The sequence below is a fragment of the Emys orbicularis genome, chromosome 4 (assembly GCF_028017835.1).
Source record: "Emys orbicularis isolate rEmyOrb1 chromosome 4, rEmyOrb1.hap1, whole genome shotgun sequence".
Taxonomy (NCBI): Eukaryota; Metazoa; Chordata; order Testudines; family Emydidae; genus Emys; species Emys orbicularis.
Genome location: NC_088686.1, coordinates 33,631,302 through 33,654,146, shown reverse-complemented (window position 1 = coordinate 33,654,146; position 22,845 = coordinate 33,631,302). Strand labels below are relative to the sequence as shown.

The window sequence follows — 22,845 nt, the reverse complement described above, 5'->3', positions numbered from 1 at the left end:
CTTAAATTCTTATTGGAATAGATGCCCAAAGAATATTTATATGATGGGATGGAAACATCACCAAAAAAAATCAGTTATTGAGACTGTTACCTCCACTCCCTAACTCTGAGGGGATGTGATTGGGTAAATAGGGATCCATTCAAATGAAATCTTCCTCTAAAGATACTATATTGACTGGATTCCTACTCCTGGAGACAAAAAGGCTCAAGGGGATTTTCCTAAACGGACAGATTCTCCAGTCATGGAGAAGCCAAAGACCATACAAGGCACTTTCATATAACCAGAAAAATCCCCATCAATAACAGAAGATGAGAGAACTGAAGGAAATATTGAACACATGGTAAACAGTCAGAAGCATGGCCATATGGCTCCCATATAAGATTGCTGTTAGAAGGTTGATATACAGAAGAAAATACATTCTTTCATATTAGTACAAATTCAGGTCTTGGACCAGACACATGCAAAGTGGTCCAGACATCTGGACCCCTCATATCATAAAAACCAATGTGAAAGGATCAGTTTAATAAAGAGTCTGCAAGAACATCCTACCCAAGAAAAAGTAGTTCAGGAAAACTACAGCCTGTTGGAGTATCTTCATCTAGTATATAGGTCAAACCTCAGACAACTCAACAAATAGAACCTAGACTCCAGTTTAATAACAATGCTGTTAACTTGTGGGAGCTGTGGACCACTTCCACTATGTGTAGTGAAAAGCGCTTCAGCAGATGAGTCCCATAGCAATCTGATTCCATCTACAGTAATATTTGGGCTTGATCCAGCTCCCCTTAAAGCCAATTAAAATCAATAGCAATAAGGCAGTTTGGTCCCTGTTTTCTTTTTTAAAACTATTTCACCATGCATCAGGGATGATACAAGTGATTATAGCAAAATTCTGTATAATTCTTAACTTGATCACTGAATCTGAAAAATGTGCCTGATACTTCATTATAGATAGACTCAACAGACTTCTAGACTCACAGGGAAAACCTGACTATCTGAGGCTTCTGGGCTCTTTCACATAATGGATTTCAATGTAAATCCCAAATTCAGACAGATCAGATGACTTCCAGAATGCTTAGAAACTGATCTGTCCTGGCTATGTCTTTTTTTCCCTTCTTTTTCAAGGCTTTCTAAATAGTACAGATTGCCAGATTCACATGAGACAGATAACTATTTTGTTTCTTATTATTTTACCTCCCACAGAGATTCATTATCCCACTCTGACTGAATAATCATGGATTGAGATGTTGCTTTGTTCACTGAGAATTGTGTTAATGTGTTTAAGAGGACACTGATATAGCAATAATGAATGAGTACATTTTTGTATGGCACATAGCAAATTTAAAATATTTCTGTTGCTTTCCCTTAGCTTTCAGCTGTATTTCAGTATGTCTTTTGCTCACTCTTGAATGGAATGGAAGTTAGGTTTTCCAAAGCTGGTGCAGGGTAGTGTAAATTATACCACCTTTTGCTATCCAGGATCCCTGGGAGGATTCCCTTCAAGGGAAGGCAGGATGGTATTGCTCTTGCCTGTGCTCCATTGTGCTTTGCAACAATGGAGTGGCTTTAAGTTGAGGTAGGAACTCTATAGGAACCCACCAGTGGAGCCTGATCAAGAATATTTTAATACCAAGTGCTCCAATTACATGGAGTTTCTTTTTGTTGAGAAAACAAGCATAAAAATGGTGGCAATTCTTCAATTTCAAAATTGCTACCAAACAATGGATATGGAGTTGACTAGCACTGGGGCAGGAGGGAGGTGAGAGAAAGAGAGGTAACCTAGACCTTGGTTGACCTTTAATTTTAAGACGCTTGTGTGCTCTATGCTGCTTTATACTTTGTCACACCACTGTTATCTGAAAATCGGCTTGGTTCATTTGTGGATGGAACTGTTCTTGAATGGATTTGTTCTCTTTCTGAGAGAATGCAAAGGATGGCTGTAGGCAATTGTTCCTCTGCCCCAAGAGCTCCATCTGTTGCAGGGTGTCACCGTGATCTGTAGCGTAACCTCTTCTGTTCCCTGTGTTTGTGAGATGGCTAGGAAGGTTGTTGACAGCTAGCTCTGCCTCCATCACATCTGACTAGCCAGATGAGTGAAATGAATTGCTCACTGCCTAGATGAACTTGGGGCTTGGGTAAGAAATAGCTGAACCAGGTAGCAGCTGTACCAAGACCACATTTTTCTCATCTGCACCTGGAAAGACAGATGTCTTTTCTCTCCAATGTTGGGGCCTTGCCACCATTACCCACACTTGTACAAGATAACCCACACAAGCTCTTGAACATCTTACAGACCTCTGGCCCTGCCCTTTCCATTACTGAAGCGTTGCTGGAATTGGCCCAAACCCTCTGGCAGATGCCAGCCTCTATTCCACCCACTGCCAAATGGATAGACAGACACTAGCAGGTTCCTCAGCAAGATTTTGACTGTTTCTTTACCCACCGATCCCAGACTCCCTTGTGACTACGGCAGCTAATGAGCATTCCAGGCAGGCTCACCCTAGTGCAGGGGTGGGCAAACTTTTTGGCCCGAGGGCCACATCTGGGTATTGAAATTGTATGGTGGGCCATGAATGCTCATGAAATTGGGTTTGAGTGAGGGCTCTGGCTGGGGGTATGGGTTCTGGGGTGGGGCTGGGACCGAGGGGTTTGGTGTGCAGGACGGTGCCCCAGGCTGGGACTGAGGGGTTCGGAGGGCATGAGGGGGATCAGGGCGGGGGTTGGGGCGCGGGGTGTTGGCTCAGGGGTGCAGGCTCCAGGCGGCGCTTACCTTAGTTGGCTCCCAGAAGCAGCAGCAAGTCCCCCCTCCAGCTCCTACGCAGAGACATGGCCAGACGGCTCTGCTGCGCGCTGCCCTGTCCGCAGGTGCCACCCCTGCAGCTCCCATTGGCCGGGAATCGCGGCCAATGGGAGCTACAGGGGCGGCGCTTGGGGCGGGGGCAGCATGCGGAGTGGAGAACCCTGGCTGCCCCTACGCATAGGAGCCAGAGGGGGGATATGCCGCTGCTTCCGGGAGCCGCGCAGAGTGGCCCTTGACCCTGCTCTCTGGCTGGAGCGCCGGAGCGGGGCAAGCCCCAGACCCCGCTCCCCAGCAGGAGCTCAATGGCTGGATTAAAGTGGGTGGCGGGCCGGATGTGGCCCACGGGCCATAGTTTGCCCACCCCTGCCCTAGAGCCACTCCAAAAGACAAGTTTTAAAAGACTGGATTTATATGGCAGGAAGGCTTATACTACCACCAGCCTTCAAATGAGGGTTTCTAATTACCAGGCTCTGTTGTCTAAATACACACTTATTAATTAGTCAGCAATTTTCAAATCTGCAAACAAATTACTTGAGGAGTAGAGAGAACAGTTCTCAGCCATAATCCCTGAAAGGCACCTCACTGCCTGAACATTGCTTCAAGTGGCTATTGATGCTGCTGACGCTGCCTCATGCTCTGTGGCTACAGCCATCTCGATGAGACACTCCTCTTGGCTGCAGACCTCTGGCATCCTAAGAGAGGTGTATTTTTACAACGGAAGTTTTATCCTTCAGTGTGTTAAAACTATTTCCCCAGAAAACTGATGATGCCATTCACACTTCAAAAGACTCCTGTGTGACTCTTCATTCACTGGAGGGTCTCCACCCCAGTAACAAAGAGGAAACAGTTTAAATCTGTCATACTACAGAACCTCTTATCAGCAGAGGTTCCAGGACAGCTTCAATAGAAGGCCTGGACCTCCTAGATGTCGCCAGACAGTATTATCCACAGCAATCCGTTCTTGTCAGACTTCAGCTTCCAAGCAGCCATTCTGACAGGATGGACAGCATACCAACCATATCTCATCTCCCTCCCTTGCATGTGTATCTCTTTTGCAATGGTTGGAAAGAGATTACATTGAACAAATAGGTGCTCAGTACAGTAAAGGAGGGATGTCCAATTTGCCTCCTTCCCCTTTGCCAACCCACGTTCCCTGTTCCTTTTCAGAGACCCATCTCACAAGACCATATTGCTTCGGAAGCATGATCTCTTTTGGAATTGGGAGTGATAGAGGAATATTTCCTTACCAACACAGAGGGAAAGGTTTTTATTCCCAGTTTTTCCCAATTCCCAAAAAGACAGATCACCTACATCCCATTCTAGATCTAAGAAAACTGAACCAATTCACCAAGAAAATCAAGCTCAATATGTCATCATGAACAGGTCTGACTACCAGAAGGAGGCTGCCAGACAACTCTCCAATACCAAATTCTACAGGCCACTTTCCTCAGATCCCACTGAGGAATACACTAAGAAACTGCACCATCTACTCAGGACACTCCCTACACTAACACAGGAACAAATCAACATACCCTTAGAGCCCCGACCGGGGTTATTCTATCTACTACCCAAGATCCACAAACCTGGAAATCCTGGACGCCCCATCATCTCGGGCATTGGCACTCTCACTGAAGGACTGTCTGGATATGTGGACTCCCTACTCAGACCCTACGCCACCAGCACTCCCAGCTATCTCCGTGACACCACAGATTTCCTGAGAAAACTACAATGCATTGGTGACCTCCCAGAAAACACCATCCTAGCCACCATGGATGTAGAGGCTCTCTACACAAACATCCCACACACAGATGGAATACAAGCTGTCAGGAACAGTATCCCTGATGATGACACAGCACAACTTACTGCTGAGCTCTGTGACTTTATCCTCACGCACAATTATTTCAAATTTGGTGACAATATATACCTCCAGACCAGTGGCACTGCTATGGGCACCCGCATGGCCCCACAATATGCCAACATTTTTATGGCTGACCTGGAACAACGCTTCCTCAGCTCTCGTCCACTCACGCCCCTTCTCTACCTACGCTACATTGATGACATCTTCATCATCTGGACCCATGGGAAGGAGACCCTGGAAGAATTCCACCATGATTTCAACAGCTTCCACCCCACCATCAACCTCAGCCTAGACCAATCTACACGGGAAGTCCACTTCCTAGACACCACTGTACAAATAAGCGATGGCCACGTTAACACCACCCTATACCGAAAACCCACCGACCGCTACGCCTACCTTCATGCCTCCAGCTTCCACCCCAGACACACCACACGATCCATCGTCTACAGCCAAGCACTGAGGTACAATCGCATCTGCTCCAACCCCTCAGACAGAGACCAACACCTACAAGATCTTCACCAAGCATTCTCAAAACTACGATACCCACACAAGGAAATAAAGAAACAAATCAACAGAGCCAGACGTGTACCCAGAAGCCTCCTGCTACAAGACAGGCCCCAAAAAGAAACCAACAGAACTCCACTGGCCATCACCTACAGTCCTCAGCTTAAACGTTTCCAACGCATCATCAGTGATCTGCAACCCATCCTGGACAATGATCCCTCACTTTCACAGACCTTGGGAGGCAGGCCAGTCCTCGCCCACAGACAACCCGCCAACCTTAAGCATATTCTCACCAGCAACCACGCACCGCACCATAACAACTCTAACTCAGGAACCAACCCATGCAACAAACCTCGATGCCAACTCTGCCCACATATCTACACCAGCAACACCATCACAGGACCTAACCAGATCAGCTACAACATCACCGGCTCATTCACCTGCACGTCCACCAATGTTATATATGCCATCATATGCCAGCAATGCCCCTCTGCTATGTACATTGGCCAAACTGGACAGTCACTACGCAAGAGGATAAATGGACACAAGTCAGATATCAGGAATGGCAATATACAAAAACCTGTAGGAGAACACTTCAACCTCCCTGGCCACACAATAGCAGATGTAAAGGTAGCCATCTTACAGCAAAAAAACTTCAGGACCAGACTCCAAAGAGAAACTGCTGAGCTCCAGTTCATTTGCAAATTTGACACCATCAGATCAGGATTAAACAAAGACTGTGAATGGCTATCCAACTACAGAAGCAGTTTCTCCTCCCTTGGTGTTCACACCTCAACTGCTAGCAGAGCACCTCACCCTCCCTGATTGAACTAACCTCGTTATCTCCCTACTGATTTATACCTGCCTCTGGAGATTTCCATTACTTGCATCTGAAGAAGTGAGGTTCTTACCCACGAAAGCTTATGCTCCCAATACTTCTGTTAGTCTTAAAGGTGCCACAGGACCCTCTGTTGCTTTTTACAAGGTCAATATGGTCACCCCTGCTTCCGTTATCCCTTTCCTGGAAATTGGTATGCTGCTGTCGCTTTGTAGGACATGTACTTTCATGTGGCAATACGTCAGTTCATAGCAGGCAACAACCAGTACCAGTCTACGATGCTTCCCTTCAGGTTATCGTCAGTCCCAAGAATGTTCACCAAGTGCATGACAGTGGTAGCAGCACATCTGCACCTCCTATTTCCTTACCTGGACAATTGGCTAGTTCATGGAAGATCAAGAACCCATATCAAAACCAGCACCCTCGTCATCAGACATCTGTTGTCTAGACTTGAAACTAAATATGGACAAACTGACATTACAACCAACACAACAAATAACCTTCATAGGATTGGACCTAGACACAACTGCCATGGCTTACCTCCCTATGGACAGATTTCAGTCCATAGTGTCTCTCTTGCTCTCTCTCTCAAGTCCAGTCTGGAGAGAACAGTTCACTTCTACCTACAACTACTGCGCCGTGGGGCCTCGTACATGTACGTGACTCATCATGCTAGAATTCACTTCAGATGTCTGCTCTGCAGGCCTTGTTATATTGACTGAGCAGGCATCCACTGGACATGCTGATTAGCATACCTGCAAGAGTGCTTCAGTCCCTCGAGTGGTGGTTAGACCCTCTCTAAATGTATGCAGAGGGATTCCCTTTCTATAACCAGAACTGGCTATGACTCTCATAACAGACACATCCACCAAAGGTAGGGGGAGCATCTTGATAATTTCAGGAACAGGCTTTTTGGCCATCTCAGGAGGTTTCACTCCATATAAATGTGCTGAATCACTGAGCTATTCATCAGGCCTGCAAGATGCTTATGTCCACCATCAGGAATCAGGTGATTCAAGTCCTCACAGACAACACTACTGTTATGTTTTACCTGAACAGGCAGGGAGGTACAAGATTGCCTCCACAGTGGCAAGAAGTGATCCACCGCTGGAATCTCTGTTTAAGGAACAATATCTTGTTAAAAGCTTTTCACCTTCCAGGGTTGAAGAACACTATCACAAATTCCCATTGTGATGCTGGCAGACCAGGTACCAGCTTATGCCAAGGCTCCTAGACCTCAACTGAACACTGACTAGTACATAACTGGAAACCAGTCAGACTCAGCTGTGTGTTTAGCATTATTAAAATAGATCTTAAGTTTATAAGAATGTGTTTAGTGTTCTGACTTTATGAAATGCTTATAGGATGCTGCATCTAGTAATCTCACTAAAAACATCTGTACCCTATGTCATAAGGTTATAGTGCATGTTTGATTACTTACACAATTACAGAAGTTTATGATGCAAACAGGTCAGCAATTGTAAAATGCTGGCTTCCTACAGAAGATGTTAGGTCCTGCCCACCAAGAAGGACCATTGTAACCAAATGAGCCATTGTGAAACGTCAAAGAACAAAGACTTTAATTACTCACCTCAACACCCATGAAGATGTCATCCATGTGAAATTGTCCCATCAGCTTGAATTCTGGGGGAAGGGAATAAAAATCCCTGACAAGAAGAAACTGGAACTGTATGCTTGGACTTTGGAAGGGCAAGATTTCTAAGCATAAGCAAAGGATCCCCAGCTGCTTGGCCTGCAGGACTTACAGAGCTTGCTTATTATAGAAGCCTCTATCACCCTTTAACCTAAGACTGTAACTAGTTTGTGTATGTTTACCTGCTTTAACCTTATAAGTAACTCTAATTTCTTTTTCTTAAATTAACTAAAGATTTATTCACTATTATAGGATTGGCTACAAGGTAGTCTTTGGATCTAAGGTGCAATTGACTGGGGGTAAATTATTGGTCCTTTGGGATTGGGTGTAACCTGAATATTGTTGTGATTTTTGGTGTAAGGAACCATCTATCACAAAGGCAAGTTTGCCTGGGTGGCAAGATAGACTGGAGTACCCAAGGGGACTGTCTGTGACTCCATGTTAAGGCTGTTATAGTGCTTGAGAAGTTCACACTTGTTGGTTGGTGAAATCTCAGTATAGAATTCACAACCTGTTTGGGGTTTGTGCCCTGGTTTTAAGTCTGCCCTGAGATTGGTACCCATGCTTCCGAGCCACTCCAGACAGTTTGACACCCTAGGCAGGGACTTTCTCGTGGTAGGATGTCGTGGTCGGAGTCTGCTATAGACCACCAGACCAGGGGGATGAGGTGGACGAGGCGTTCTTCCAGCAACTAACAGAAGTTGCTAGATCGCAGGCCCTGGTTCTTATGGGAGACTTTAATCACCCTGATATCTGCTGGGAGAGCAATACAGCGGTGCACAGAAAATCCAGGAAGTTTTTGGAAAGTGTAGGGGACAATTTCCTGGTGCAAGTGCTGGAGGAACCAACTAGGGGCAGAGCTTTTCTTGACCTGCTGCTCACAAACAGGGAAGAATTAGTAGGGGAAGCAAAAGTGGATGGGAACCTGGGAGGCAGTGACCATGAGATGGTCGAGTTCAGGATCCTGACACAAGGAAGAAAGGAGAGCAGCAGAATACGGACCCTGGACTTCAGAAAAGCAGACTTTGACTCCCTCAGGGAACAGATGGGCAGGATCCCCTGGGAGAATAACATGAAGGGCAAAGGGCTCCAGGAGAGCTGGCTGTATTTTAAAGAATCCTTATTGCGGTTGCAGGAACAAACCATCCCGACGTGTAGAAAGAATAGTAAATATGGCAGGCGACCAGCTTGGCTTAACAGTGAAATCCTTGCTCACCTTAAACGCAAAAAAGAAGCTTACAAGAAGTGGAAGATTGGACAAATGACCAGGGAGGAGTATAAAAATATCGCTCAGGCATGCAAGAGTGAAATCAGGAAGGCCAAATTGCACTTGGAGTTGCAGCTAGCAAGAGATGTTAGGAGTAGCAAGAAGGGTTTCTTCAGGTATGTTAGCAACAAGAAGAAAGTCAAGCAAAGTGTGGGCCCCTTACTGAATGAGGGAGGCAACCTAGTGACAGAGGATGTGGAAAAAGCTAATGTACTCAATGCTTTTTTTGCCTCTGTCTTCACAAACAAGGTCAGCTCCCAGACTGCTGGACTGGGCAGCACAGTATGGGGAGGAGGTGACCAGCCCTCCGTGGAGAAAGAAGTGGTTCGGGACTATTTAGAAAAACTGGATGAGCACAAATCCATGGGGCCGGATGCGCTGCATCCGAGGGTGCTAAAGGAGTTGGCGGATTTGATTGCGGAGCCATTGGCCATCATCTTTGAAAACTCATGGCGATCGGGGGAGGTCCCGGATGACTGGAAAAAGGCTAATGTAGTGCCCATCTTTAAAAAAGGGAAGAAGGAGGATCCGGGGAACTACAGGCCAGTCAGCCTCACCTCAGTCCCTGGAAAAATCATGGAGCAGGTCCTCAAGGAATCAATTATGAAACACTTAGAGGAGAGGAAAGTGATCAGGAACAGTCAGCATGGATTCACCAAGGGGAAGTCGTGCCTGACTAACTTAATTGCCTTCTATGAGGAGATAACTGGCTCTGTGGATGAGGGGAAAGCAGTGGATGTGTTATTCCTTGACTTTAGCAAAGCTTTTGATACGGTCTCCCACAGTATTCTTGCCGCCAAGTTAAAGTAGTATGGGCTAGATGAATGGACTGTAAGGTGGATAGAAAGCTGGCTAGATCGTCGGGCTCAACAGGTAGTGATCAATGGCTCCATGTCTAGTTGGCAGCCGGTTTCAAGCGGAGTGCCCCAAGGGTCGGTCCTGGAGCCAGTTTTGTTTAATATCTTTATTAATGATCTGGAGGATGGTGTGGACTGCACTCTCAGCAAGTTTGCAGATGACACTAAACTGGGAGGAGTGGTAGATACGCTGGAGGGTAGGGATCAGATACAGAGGGACCTAGACAAATTGGAGGATTGGGCCAAAAGAAACCTGATGAGGTTCAACAAGGACAAGTGCAGAGTCCTGCACTTAGGGCGGAAGAATCCTATGCACTGATACAGACTAGGGACCGAATGGCTAGGTAGCAGTTCTGCAGAGAAGGACCTAGGGGTCACAGTGGACGAGAAGCTGGATATGAGTCAACAGTGTGCTCTTGTTGCCAAGAAGGCTAATGGCATTTTGGGCTGTATAAGTAGGGGCATTGCCAGCAGATCAAGGGACGTGATCATTCCCCTTTATGCGACATTGGTGAGGCCTCATCTGGAGTACTGTGTCCAGTTTTGGGCCCCACACTACAAGAAGGATGTGGAAATATTGGAAAGAGTCCAGCGGAGGGCAACAAAAATGATTAGGGGTCTGGAGCACATGACTTATGAGGAGAGGCTGAGGGAACTGGGATTGTTTAGTCTCCAGAAGAGAAGAATGAGGGGGGATTTGATAGCTGCTTTCAACTACCTGAAAGGGGGTTCCAAAGAGGATGGAGCTCGGCTGTTCTCAGTGGTGGCAGATGACAGAACAAGGAGCAATGGTCTCAAGTTGCAGTGGGGGAGGTCTAGGTTGGATATTAGGAAACACTATTTCACTAGGAGGGTGGTGAAGCACTGGAATGCTTTACCTAGGGAGGTGGTGGAATCTCCTTCCTTGGAGGTTTTTAAGGCCCGGCTTGACAAAGCCCTGGCTGGGATGATTTAGTTGGGAATTGGTCCTGCTTTTAGCAGGGGGTTGGACTAGATGACCTCCTGAGGTCCCTTCCAACCCTGATATTCTATGATTCTATGACCACCATGAGTGAACAATTAGGAAAGACATTCTCCTCTAGATCTTTCACCCCAGTGGAGGTACCTGATAATATATTTATTTGCAACCATGCTCAATAGCAAATGCAGGAGGTTTTGCTCCAGTGCAAGCCACTGCCTGGCCTCCGTGACAAATGCCTTTCTCTTTCCCTGGTTGAATCATCTGTTGTGTGTGTTCCCTCCTGTCCCTCTCATTCAGAGTGCTCAGGAACTGAAGAGGGCCAAGGCAACCTTAAGTCTCATGTCATCGGCTTGGGAAGACAGTATTGGTTCACAGACCTACATCAGCTGTTCATAACTTTACCCCTAGTGTACCTCCGTCTCAAAACCAGGACAGGTATCTGCATCCCAACCTCTAATCACTCCACCTGATGATTCCTGGTTGAGTTCTCACAAGACATTTATGCTCCCACGTTCTCAAGGCCATCTTGGTGAGCATCAGGAAGGATTCCACCAGAACCACCTATGCAGCAAAATGAAAAGGTTTTAAATTTGGCCAGAATCCTACAAGTTATAATGAAATCATACTGAGGCTAGACACATACTGGACTACCTATTGCATTTGAAATCCTCTGACCCGTCTGTTAGTTCAATGAGATTCCACCTGGCTTCCATCTCAGCAATACACCCTCCAATGGATGGGTTTTCTGTCTTTTCTCATCCCTTGGTCTCCAGATTTCTAAAAGGTCTTGGTATTATCCGACCTGGTACCTTCATGGATCTAAATTTGGTGTTATCCCATTTAATAGGTTCCCCCTTGAAACCTCTATTTCAGTTCATTTCACATTGTTTTCTGACTCCAATAAGCTTTGCTATAATCTGACTAAAGTTTCTCCTCCACCAAGGATAACAGCCCACTCCTCCAGGCCTCAGTCCACTTCATCAGCTTTCCTGAGCAACATTTCTATAGCGTATATCTGCAAAGCAGCAATGTGGTGGTCTGTACAAACCATCTCCAGACACTATGCCATTATTCATGCTTCCTGAGATGACACCAACTTTGGTAAATCTCAGTGCTGCAGTCTCTATTTAAGTAACCCCAAAATCCTGCCATTTGTAAGGGAACTAGCTAGTGAGTCACCTGCAGTGGGACATATATTCACACTATAACTCAAAGGAGAAAAATCCTCCCACCTTCCCTGCTACTTTGGGCATTTATAGACAGTGATGCAAAGGAATGAAGATGGAGGCAGTGACCATGCCCCTTGTATTCCCTCAGCTTAGTACATGAGGAGAACAGGGGTGCATGAGCTGTTAGTGGTACTGCTGGCAGAAGTCTTGGCGTCAAGTGCATTGGGCGCACATACACCTACAGTGGAATGTATACGTGCACAGCATGTGTCGAAGAACAAAAATTACTGTAAAGTTAAGTAACAGTTTTATTTGAAATCTGGAAATTTATTTTACTGTTGCCTTTATTTACTCCAATAATGTTGTTCTTGCTGTATGAAGTGGCTGTCATTAGTTCTTAGCACCTAATTTACAGATGTGTATGTGACTAAAGCTTATTTGCCAACTCTTTGGAGATAAGTAGCTATTTTTAACAGTACTGAACTCCTTTTGTGGGCAACAGTTGATGTTGACAAGTTTATCGCTAGTTTCCATACACTTGTGCCAAACACACTTATTATGGAGTTTACAAAAGGAATTCATATTGTAGACATTGCTACTGCTTTAATAACATGAACAGTTCACCTGTCATCTTTCCAGGTATTAGTCTCTCACATAACTACATGTGTTGTTTTTTTAACCAATAGGCCATTTAAACAACAAAAGGACATGTTATTACAGCATATACAGCATATGAAGTTCTACATGATGGTACCACTTTGAGAGTCATCCATTCAAAACTCAGATAATTAATGTAGGCAAAGATCTCCCTGAACATAAAAAAAAAATGATATAGCCTAACTCAATCTGGGAGATGTACACATAAACAATCGGCTGTTATATTTTTTTTTCATCCATTCTCCTAGTGACATTATTGATGCTTGATTCTCTTAGGATACTTTCAGATGGATGCCAGATGTTTTATTTTTAAAATGTAACTTCAGTTGCAAACTTTTTGTCATATCTCACCTTCACCCTCTCATAATTCTGTAGACAAAGTGTAGTATCATTGAATACAACCATTATTAAATCAGCTCTGAACACATAGGTTTAAACAAATTGGGGAAAAACATAAGTCTTGCTTCTTGGGGAAAAAAATTGTTTATTCTTCATATAACAAGATTTCTGTTTCTCCCCAATGAGGAAAGATGCTCTTTCACCAGTACTAGTTAGCCTCACTTAAGGACAGAGAATTATCTTGTAGTTAAGGTATAGGACTGGATTCAGGAGACCTAGGCCTTGATTCCCCTATCACACATATTTTAACCCAGTGTAATGTCTGTCATTCCAGTGGACTTATTCCTAATTTACACTAATACAAATGAGAAGATAATCAGGTGCCTAGGTGGAATTCTTGGCTCTGCCACAAAATGCTTCTTTTATCGTGGGCCGGTCACTTGATTTCTCTGTGACTCATCATAAAATGTGTGATAATTCTCACCTACAGTATCTCAGAAGGGCAGTGTGTGCCCTAATACATGTTCCTAAATGTCTTTCAGCTACTTGGGTGGAAGGCCTGATGCAAGTGCAAAGTATTATTTTATTATACAATTTCTGAATCTAGCCAGATTTTACTGCTGCATATTAGCACAACTTGTGGAGAAATAGTTGCATGACAAGTCTTTAAAGGCAAGCTAAGAAAGTTCACCCAGATGTTTAAACATAGTTTTATATTTTACCAATATAGAAGTAGGCTATACATTGACATAGGTTTGTTAATGATATTTCTTGTTAATGAGCCATGACTGATATCTTCATTCAAACTCTAACATGAACCAGGTTGTGAGAAGAAACTATATTGCAGTGTCTGACTACACTTGGGATCCTCTGGAGACTAAGCTGCAAAACACACTCTTCCAAGTGAGATCATAATGACAGAGGGCTCTGTCTTTCAGAATACAGGGAAACCTGTCACAAGCAACAGGCTACCAGGGTCTAGTTTATATAAACTAATCTATATACAAAACGAGACCCTTAGGTAGTATGCATGTGTGTGTCATGTATCTCGCTATATAGCTAATCAATTGCTTGTGGGAGTAGCCATTTTATACCCTCTTCTTTCCGCCCCCCCCCCCCATCCATTTTCCTTCTCCATTTTTCATTTTCTCTTTTCTCCTTCCATATCCCTTGCATTTTTTAATGTCCCTGCTTTCCTCCTTCCTATAATTGTACCTATGCTAGTTCAGAAAGCATTCCCCCAGTAGCACCCACAGAAGCAATGTGAAATACATGGTCCTGGTCAATTTTGTCCTTTGCTAGTGCAGTCATTGGGGAGGGCTGGTGTAGGAGCAGAAAAGGTATTATTTTTCATTGTTTGTGGGAGGACTCCCATGAAATGGAGAGGAAACTGTCTCCTTCTCCCAGCAACAGCTGAAGATAACATCTGTGCTGTTCCTGGACATGTGCATCCCCCAAGACCCTGCACTAGGAGAGTGTGAAACTGACTGGGAAAGCATTTTGTATAAGAACAGCTCTACAAGTGCAGGTATTTGCCAACAGCAGAATTTTGTACCATATTAATTTACCTACCTAGCTAGAAAGGGAGGAACATTTACTTCAGGTAAAAACAAAGAAACAAAATACAGGGATAATTTAAAACAGTTTAAGATTGGAGTATTTCCTGTCACACTCACCAAACCGAAAACTTTAAAAACAAAAAAACCCACCACAACCAACCCCTCCACCAATGAGAAACTGCTGAACTTGAATTGATATGCAAACTAGATACAATCAATTTAGGCTTGAATAGAGACTGGGAATGGCTGAGCCATTACAAACATTGAATCTATCTCCCCATGTAAGTATTCTCACACTTCTTATCAAACTGTCTGTACTGGGCTATCTTGATTATCACTTCAAAAGTTTTTTCTCTTACTTAATTGGCCTCTCAGAGTTGGTAAGACAACTCCCACCTGTTCATGCTCTCTGTATGTGTGTGTATATATCTCCTCAATATATGTTCCATTCTATGCATCTGAAGAAGTGGGCTGTAGCCCACGAAAGCTTATGCTCAAATAAATTGGTTAGTCTCTAAGGTGCCACAAGTACTCCTGTTCTTTTTGCGGATACAGACTAACACGGCTGCTACTCTGAAACCTTTTGTAAAACTGAATACCATTTTATAGAATTTCTATTATAAGTCACAACGGTGATGCTGAATGCTTAATTGGGGTTAATGACCAGCTGGGTGATAATGGCCAGTGACTCTGCTGACTGCGTCATTTATGCTGAAGTATAAGGTAAATGGAACATTGTAAAGTACATTGCACAATCCAGTTGACTAATGTGCTATGTATTAATGATACATTTTTGATGAACAGCTTGAGTAGTTGCTCGTATAATGAGAATGAGCAAGTCTGATGCTTTGGAGAAAAGAGATTTTTTTAATGCTTCCAATAATTAGAGTAATTTTCAGAATAAATGGAAAAAATATTTGATTCATGGCACAGTCACAGAGGCTGATGTGCTTAATTCCTTTGAATTAACAAATTCTTTAGGGAAAACATTTTAAGATAATTATTTAATCAACAGGGAAAAGAGAGCCTCTCATAACCATATAATTGACAGTAGAAATAGATAACTTATTTAAACAGTATTTTAAACTTGTACAGCACTATTCTTCCAGAAGGATCACAAAATGCTTTGACTATACATACAGCACCACTGAAATACAGCTATCTCTGAGTGGAGGATAACAGCCAGATAGCCTGCAATCCACACAATAATAGGCTGAGGGTAAATTTTGGCCAAGGATTTTAGGTCAAACCTGAAAAGCACCACAGCATCTTTATTATCCCAAAGAACAGGAAGGATCTTGGTTTTTAAGGTCTTCTCTCCTACCCCCCAAACCCCAATAAATTAAAAAACAGACACCTGCAAACTGCTTAAAATTAATTATACCAAGCATGGCAGGATCACAGCTCAATAGAACCAGTGGGCACTGGAACCTTTGGATTCAGTGATTCTGGGTGTTCCAAACCTGATGCTTAGATGATTAAGCCATCCCCTTCGCCTTCTCTTTTTCACAAAGAAATGCAATGTGAGAGAGTTAAGGTATGCATTTGGGTATGAGAGAAGTTGAATTGAATTAATTAGCAAAGCAGATAGAGAAGTATTTTAACATTCTATGGAATGAGAATTTGGATGTTCACTCTGATAACTTGCTTGTTTATAAATCAGCAGGAAATAAGATCAACTATTATTCAGTTGTGCTCCCTATTTACTCACTCATAGTTTTACAAGGGTCTGGTGCAATGGAAAGAGGACCACAGAGATACAGTAATTATATTTTGTATTTCATTCTTTCTGAAGCAAACTCCATTGTTTTGTATCTTTTCTCTTCTTGGCTGTACATTCTGTACCACCATCTGTCGTGCTTCATGAGAACATGAGGTTTCCAAAAGGTTTCTGCAGGTTTTTGACATATAATACAATGTATCGTGTTAGTAAAATAATAAGTAGCAATTTACAGCAAACTTAACACATATTATTGTCAGCTCATGTTATCACTTTATAATATAGCATTTCCCAAAGATGTATCCTTTGTTCTCTAGAGTCTCAGCTTTCAGGGATAGCCTGTTACAGTTGTGGAGAGAACCTTCCAAACATGATCCAGTTGTAACTGATGCAGTATCATCTGTCTGAATTGCAGAGAGCCTTGAACAATAAAGTTGAGGTGAGCACAGCCCCATTCATCTTTATGGCTGCTAACTTAGCTGCCAATGATATTTTTAGTGTCAGTGTTGCTCACTGATTCATTTCTAATCAAAGCATGAAAGAAAGGAAAGGAAGCATCAAGAGTATGAAGAGCTATACCAGTAATTCCCAAAGTATAGGGGACAGTCCCAGCAAAATAGTTGCAGGGAGCTTGGTTCAGGCCTAGGTCTACTCTGCAGTCGCTCTTGTGATAACTGTTAAGGTACCAGTGTTTCACTACAATGTGCCTCAACGTTTCTATTGCATAGTAAGGCTGATGGGAGGCAGCATATGGAAGGCAACAAGGTGGTGTGGAACAGCTATTTTATTCTTAACACTGAAGTAGTGCTGGGTCAGAGTTGTAACTAGGCATTTTAGCACGCTGGGCAAGCAAGCATATTTGCTCCCCTCACTGTTTTTTTTTAAGATGATATGAGTCAGGATATTATAGTGTAATGATAATGCATTTATTTTTGCATAGACAATAAAAGCTATTATATGATTCTTTTAAGTGCCACATTAATTTTCACACAGTCCTTTAACATCCCTATAGTATCCTCCTGTATACCCTTTAAGTAAACTCATTGATAGGTACTAAAAAAAATTGACTGAAAATAATGGTAACATAAATATGGATACTGCACTGACTTAATGGCATGAAACATATTCAGAAAGACATAAAATTGCATTTCTGTTTCTAAAAAAAAAAAAAGCGATGGTCGTTTTACATCATCCCACAGTGAGACTGGCTAGAATAAACAGCCACCTCTCTCAATGACACAGCGGAGAATAAGTGGGACTCGGGACTCAAGAGTAAGCAAAGAATGAATTTATCGTGGAAGTGGATTATCTAGAAATTGAATTACCAACATAGCATCTGACTCTGTATAAGCAGAAGCCACTCTTTCTCTGGCTTTTATAAGAGGGAAACAGCCATTTTGGGTGGGGCAGGGGGAGGTTGTAAGATTTCTGGTTTTTACCTTTTGCATTGTGATTTTATTTTTCTAAGAAGAGTATTGATTATTGTTTGCTTCCTGCTACAATATTATGGTTGGCTTATACCTGATCATTTCTCAGGCTGAATCCTGCCAAGCAAATTGCAGTTATGCCCCTTTTAATTATAACAGCATGGCTTGTTTGTATATGGCCAGTATGAGAAGTATCATTCAGTTGGGAAAGCTATGTTGTGACAGCTGATAAGAGGCATGACTCATCTTGGCAGGAAGACTAAATGACCCTTGCAGTCCCTTCTGACCCTATGGTTCTATGTTTGACTTCTGGCCAGATGAGGCCCTTGACACCTATGTGTGGAGACAGAAGAAAGTATATAGCTGTGGTGATTGTGAAATCATATTATGCTGTGCTTCAGTGTGAGACAGTGCCAATACCATAGTTAAAATGGCTAGATGAACATATCGAGGTGATGCCCCGGTCTCATAGAGAAGGGTGTCAGGAACAGACTGGCTGGGTCACAGCCCAGAATGCTACAAGCACAGGTCACAGTAGACATGCTTCTTTGCCGGTGCATATCTCACCAGCAGCCCCAAACCAGATCTGCACCCAATGTAGATTTCCCTATTGGTCTCTTCACCTGTACAGTGAATGGCCTGTATTTTTATCTGTCTGGGCACAACTGAAAATTGTCCTTAGCCCAAAATTAGAGGCCTTTTAAAAGAAAAGCCAAGATGTGGTTAGCATTCTGGGCCAGTCTGCCCTGACGGTGTCAATTCCCTGATGTGTGAGTGCACCTTGCTGGCCGTTAATGGAGCATTATAACAATGGGTCAAAGGGAGACTCCTTATTTTGTTCTCTGTAGTAACGATTGGGGCAGCAACAAGAATGGTAGGTCACAGTAACAGGAAAACACAGTCCAGGAGGGAGCAGGGTGTGTTTTACCCCTTACTGAGTGTGGCTACTTGTGCAGTGTTTACTTTCTTTGTTTCTACTGTTGTTTCTCCTAACTGTAAATCATAAGCAGCCCAGGACTTCTTCATTTTTCTTGTCTGAACACTTCCTCCTAAGCATGGAAGCCCCTCAGCAATCAGGGCAGGTGGCTCATCCCATTGGGGTAACTGTTTACTCCCTCGGCCCCCCCCTGTGCTGGGGCTTTGCTGTCTGCCTCCATCTGGCAGCGCCTCACCCCTGGGCTGACCCCGGCTCCTATCCCCACCCTCCAGTTTTGCTCCTTGGCCCCTCTCCTGCCCCTGCCTCCAGCTGTTTGACACCCCCTCACACGCAGTCAGTTTCTGCCCCCTGCTCAGACCCTGCCCATCCCTCCCCGATTTGCCCCCCTTTAACTTTTTTAATCCCCAGCAAGGGCAGCAACTTCAGCAGATGTTACTGAGCAATGAGTGTGCTCATAGGAGCCAATTAGCACTCAGTGCCCTTCCCGCCTGCCACCGTGCCAGAGTCCTAGTGCCGTAGAGCCTGCTCCTGGGGGGTCACTAGGCCAGCAGTCCTGCTGGGAGCGGGGGGGTCTGAGCATCCTGGACTCCGCCTGCGCCCGATCCTGCAGTGGGGGGGATGACACTGCTGGGCCCGATCCTGCGCGCTGCCCCATTTTTGCACCCCTGGCAGTTCTGCACCCTGGGTGTCTGCCCCGCTCACTCCACACTAGTTACGGCCCTATGCAGGGTTTTCAGGCATAGACTTGATATAGTGGATAAGTGTGAATTTTGGAGAATTGGAGAGAAAGAGAGGAGCATGTTGAAGAGCCAGCACGCCCACGTCTCTCCTTTCTATCACTTCACTTTCCTCCCTCCTGCGAGGGTGGGTTCTGATAGGTTTGGCACCTCTATTTTTGGAAGCATAGGGAGTGACTGTAAGACTCTGTGTGACTTGCTGATGGACATACAAAGTTTTAATATTAGCAGAGGTGAGTCATGAACTCAGGCATTCATGTCATGCAGGTCCACTCTCAGATCTCTTGACAACATCTTCTCTACCCAATATAATCATGGCTGCCCCAGTGAAAAATATTGATATCTCCATGCTGAAATCTTCCTTTTATGCTGCTGTAGGATCAAAATATCTGCGCAATACACCTCCGCCTCGATATAACGCTGTCCTCAGGAGCCAAAAAATCTTACCACGTTATAGGTGAAACTGCGTTATATTGAACTTGCTTTGATCCACCGGAGTGCGCAGACCCGCCGCTCTCCCCCCCCCCCTCCCCCAGAGCACTGCTTTACCGCGTTATATCCGAATTCGTGTTATATTGGTCGCGTTATATCGAGGTAGAGGTGTACCTGATTTTCACTGGATGGACCAAAGCAAATTTTGCAATATCAAAATGTTTGTAAGATCTGTATTAAATGTACTCTCCATCATAGTTAATGGACAATTGTCAGGTTGCAATATCCACATTTAAAAGAACAACCCATGGGGAAAAACAACGGCCTTTTAAAATGTGTCTTTGTATCTCACTGTTAGCAATAGCTCAGTAAATTTTATCAGTAAGTTGAACTTCCAATTGGGATGAACCACAATAAAGTCAATGGTAGTTAAATTTAAATTTTAAATTTTTAAATTAATGGAGATATCCTATCTCCTAGAACTGGAAGGGACCTTGAAAGGTCATCGAGTCCAGCCCCCTGCCTTCACTAGCAGGACCAAGTACTGATTTTGTCCTCGATCCCTAAGTGGCACCCTCAAGGATTGAACTCACAACCCTGGGTTTAGCAGGCCAATGCTCAAACCACTGAGCTATCCTTCCCCCGTTTTTTGTTTTTGTTTTTGTTTTCTTTTGCCATTGACTTCACTGGGGCCAGGTATATAAGTCATAAGCATATTTTTATTTTTTACTTATGTATTTATTTTTGCTTGTTTTATTTTGCAGATCGCCCATGGATTTGGAATATTCCTTATACCAAAGCACCTGATACACATGGAAACATGTGGGTTCCATCATAAAAGCTTCAAACCCACTGTGAGATTTCAGCATCTGACACTGAGCCTCCTACCATAGCTGTGAGACTAATTATTTCTGATTTTCAGATGTGGAGTTGTGCACTGGATAACTAGCTTCTTCTTATGTCATATGTCAATAATATTGAGGAATTGTTTTGGAGAGGAGAGGAAGGGAGAATCCTTGGAGAATATGTAGCTATATTGATCTTTATAGACCTCCCAAAAATATAACACTGTAATTTTAAACTACCATTTTATATACTCTTCTTATTGTAGTGGCCATTGCATTTTGGAAGGTGTTAAAATGACAGTGTAAGCTTATGTTCAAGGTTCCCACTGTTTTTAGCCAGAATATATTCAAATCTGTTAGTATTCTTTTGGACTGTTTTCGGGCCCCTCTTGACCATAGTAAGAGATTTGTATGTATATTTTGAAATTAGAAAGTGAATAAAAGGAAATTTTGTTACATTTTTCATCAATATGAAACCAACGTCTTTGGTAATTACTGTCCTCTCCTGTGAGAGCTTAACAGAGTTGAATTCATTTCCTCCCCATTTTTTCCTTCTCCAAAGCCCAAATCCTGTCCAAAACACTCAGTGCAAGTAGCTGGACTTGAGTGCCAGGGAGCTACATGAGGCAATGAGGTCACATGCATCAGAGCTGCTCTGCAATTGCTATTCCAGTCTAAAAGCCCAACAGTACAGTGCAATTCTTCCTGTACAACCCCCGCCATATCCCAACCAAATCTGTCAGGATAACTATTCCAGTTCTGTCATTTAGTCTTTGTGATCCCTTTTGGAGGAGGATGTTGCAGAGTGCCCAGGGGAGTAATGCTGCTTTAAGCAGTAATAATTTAATGTTCCCTTTTCTGCAGATCCAAAAGAAGAGCTGCTACATAAGCCCTCCCCCCACATTCAAGTCCCTTCATAATAGTCACTTCTGCTGTGACACCTACATAAAATTAACCAAGTTAAGGCATCCATTTAGTGAAAACAAATAAACCAGAAAACCTTATCCTCTTTGCTAAGGCATGCCAAGTACCAGCCCTCTGAGTAACCTGTAAATTGTTACTCCTGTCCTTGCCCTTTCTGTTGTCTTGCTTCTCCTTCATTAGTCTCAATGTCATTCTGGGATGTATTAGCAGTAGTCTAATAAGCAAGACATAAGAAGTAATTTTTCCTCTCTACTCTGCACTGATTAGACCTCAGCTGGAGTATTGTGTCCAGTTCTGGACGCCACGTTTCAGGAAAGATGTGGACAAATTGGAGAAAGTCTAGAGCAGAGCAACAAAAATGATTAAAGGTCTAGAAAACGTGACCTATGAGGGAAGACTGAAAAAATTGGGTTTGTTTAGTCTGGAAAAGAGAAGAATGAGAGGGGACATAAGTTTTCAAGTACATAAAAGATTGTTACAAGAAGGAGGGAGAAAAATTGTTCTCCTTAACATCTGAGGATAGAACAAGAAGCAAATGGGCTTATATTGCAACAAGGGTGGTTTAGGTTGGACATTAAGAAAAACTTCCTCACTGTTAGGGTGGTTAAGCACTGGAATAAATTGCCCAGGGAGGTTGTGGAATCTCCATCATTGGAGATTTTTTAAGACCAGATTAGACAAACACCTATCAGGGATGGTCTAGATAATACTTATCCTGCCATGAGTGCAGGGGACTGGACTATATGACCTCTCGAGATCCCTTCCAGTCCTATGATTCTATGTCCTGTCCAGTGGATTCTGTAAGCTCCTTGGAGCCGTTGTGGTGCCCTCTCTGTTCTGTTTTGGATGCCAATGAAAATAATGTCATTTAGGTGCAGGGGGAAGAACTGCACTGGCCAGACCCCTTGAGAGGTGGCTACACAGTGGTGAGAATAACTTCTATAACCTATGTCTATACCACAAAAATTGCCTATTGCTGATCATTGCTGCTAGCAATGGATGCATTTGAACTGGTTCAAAATCAGGCATAGCCTGGGACAAAGCATGGTTAACACATACTCAGAGCTGTTAGGAATAAAATATGCTCAACTCCCGATAGCTTTGAAGCACATTCTCTGAAACTGTTCTGAGCACAGTTTGTCCTGGGTCTGTACTTGAGGTTGGGTTCAATTATACCCACTGCTGACACCTGTTGTCAGCAATGCATAGTTCCTGCAGTGCACTGCCACTATCTTCTGCATGACACCACAGAGTTTTCACAGTTTTGTTCTCCACTGTGCACCATGGAGAAATGAATGTAGGTGTTCAGATCAAGGATCTCGTCCCACAGATCTATTCTCTAGGGCTAAATTGAAGTCAG

The 22,845-nt window shown here is 43.7% G+C and overlaps 1 protein-coding gene across 1 annotated transcript in view; it reads left to right on the top strand.

The window, feature by feature from the left end:
* TDP1 (tyrosyl-DNA phosphodiesterase 1) overlaps positions 1 to 20,594 on the top strand; it is a 112,825-nt gene extending 92,231 nt beyond the window's left edge. The window contains exon 16 of the mRNA XM_065403143.1: positions 20,481 to 20,594. Coding sequence (XP_065259215.1) covers positions 20,481 to 20,554 — 74 coding nt within the window. The 3' untranslated portion in view covers positions 20,555 to 20,594. The remainder of the gene's footprint in view (positions 1 to 20,480) is intronic.
* The last annotated feature ends 2,251 nt before the right edge of the window (positions 20,595 to 22,845 follow it).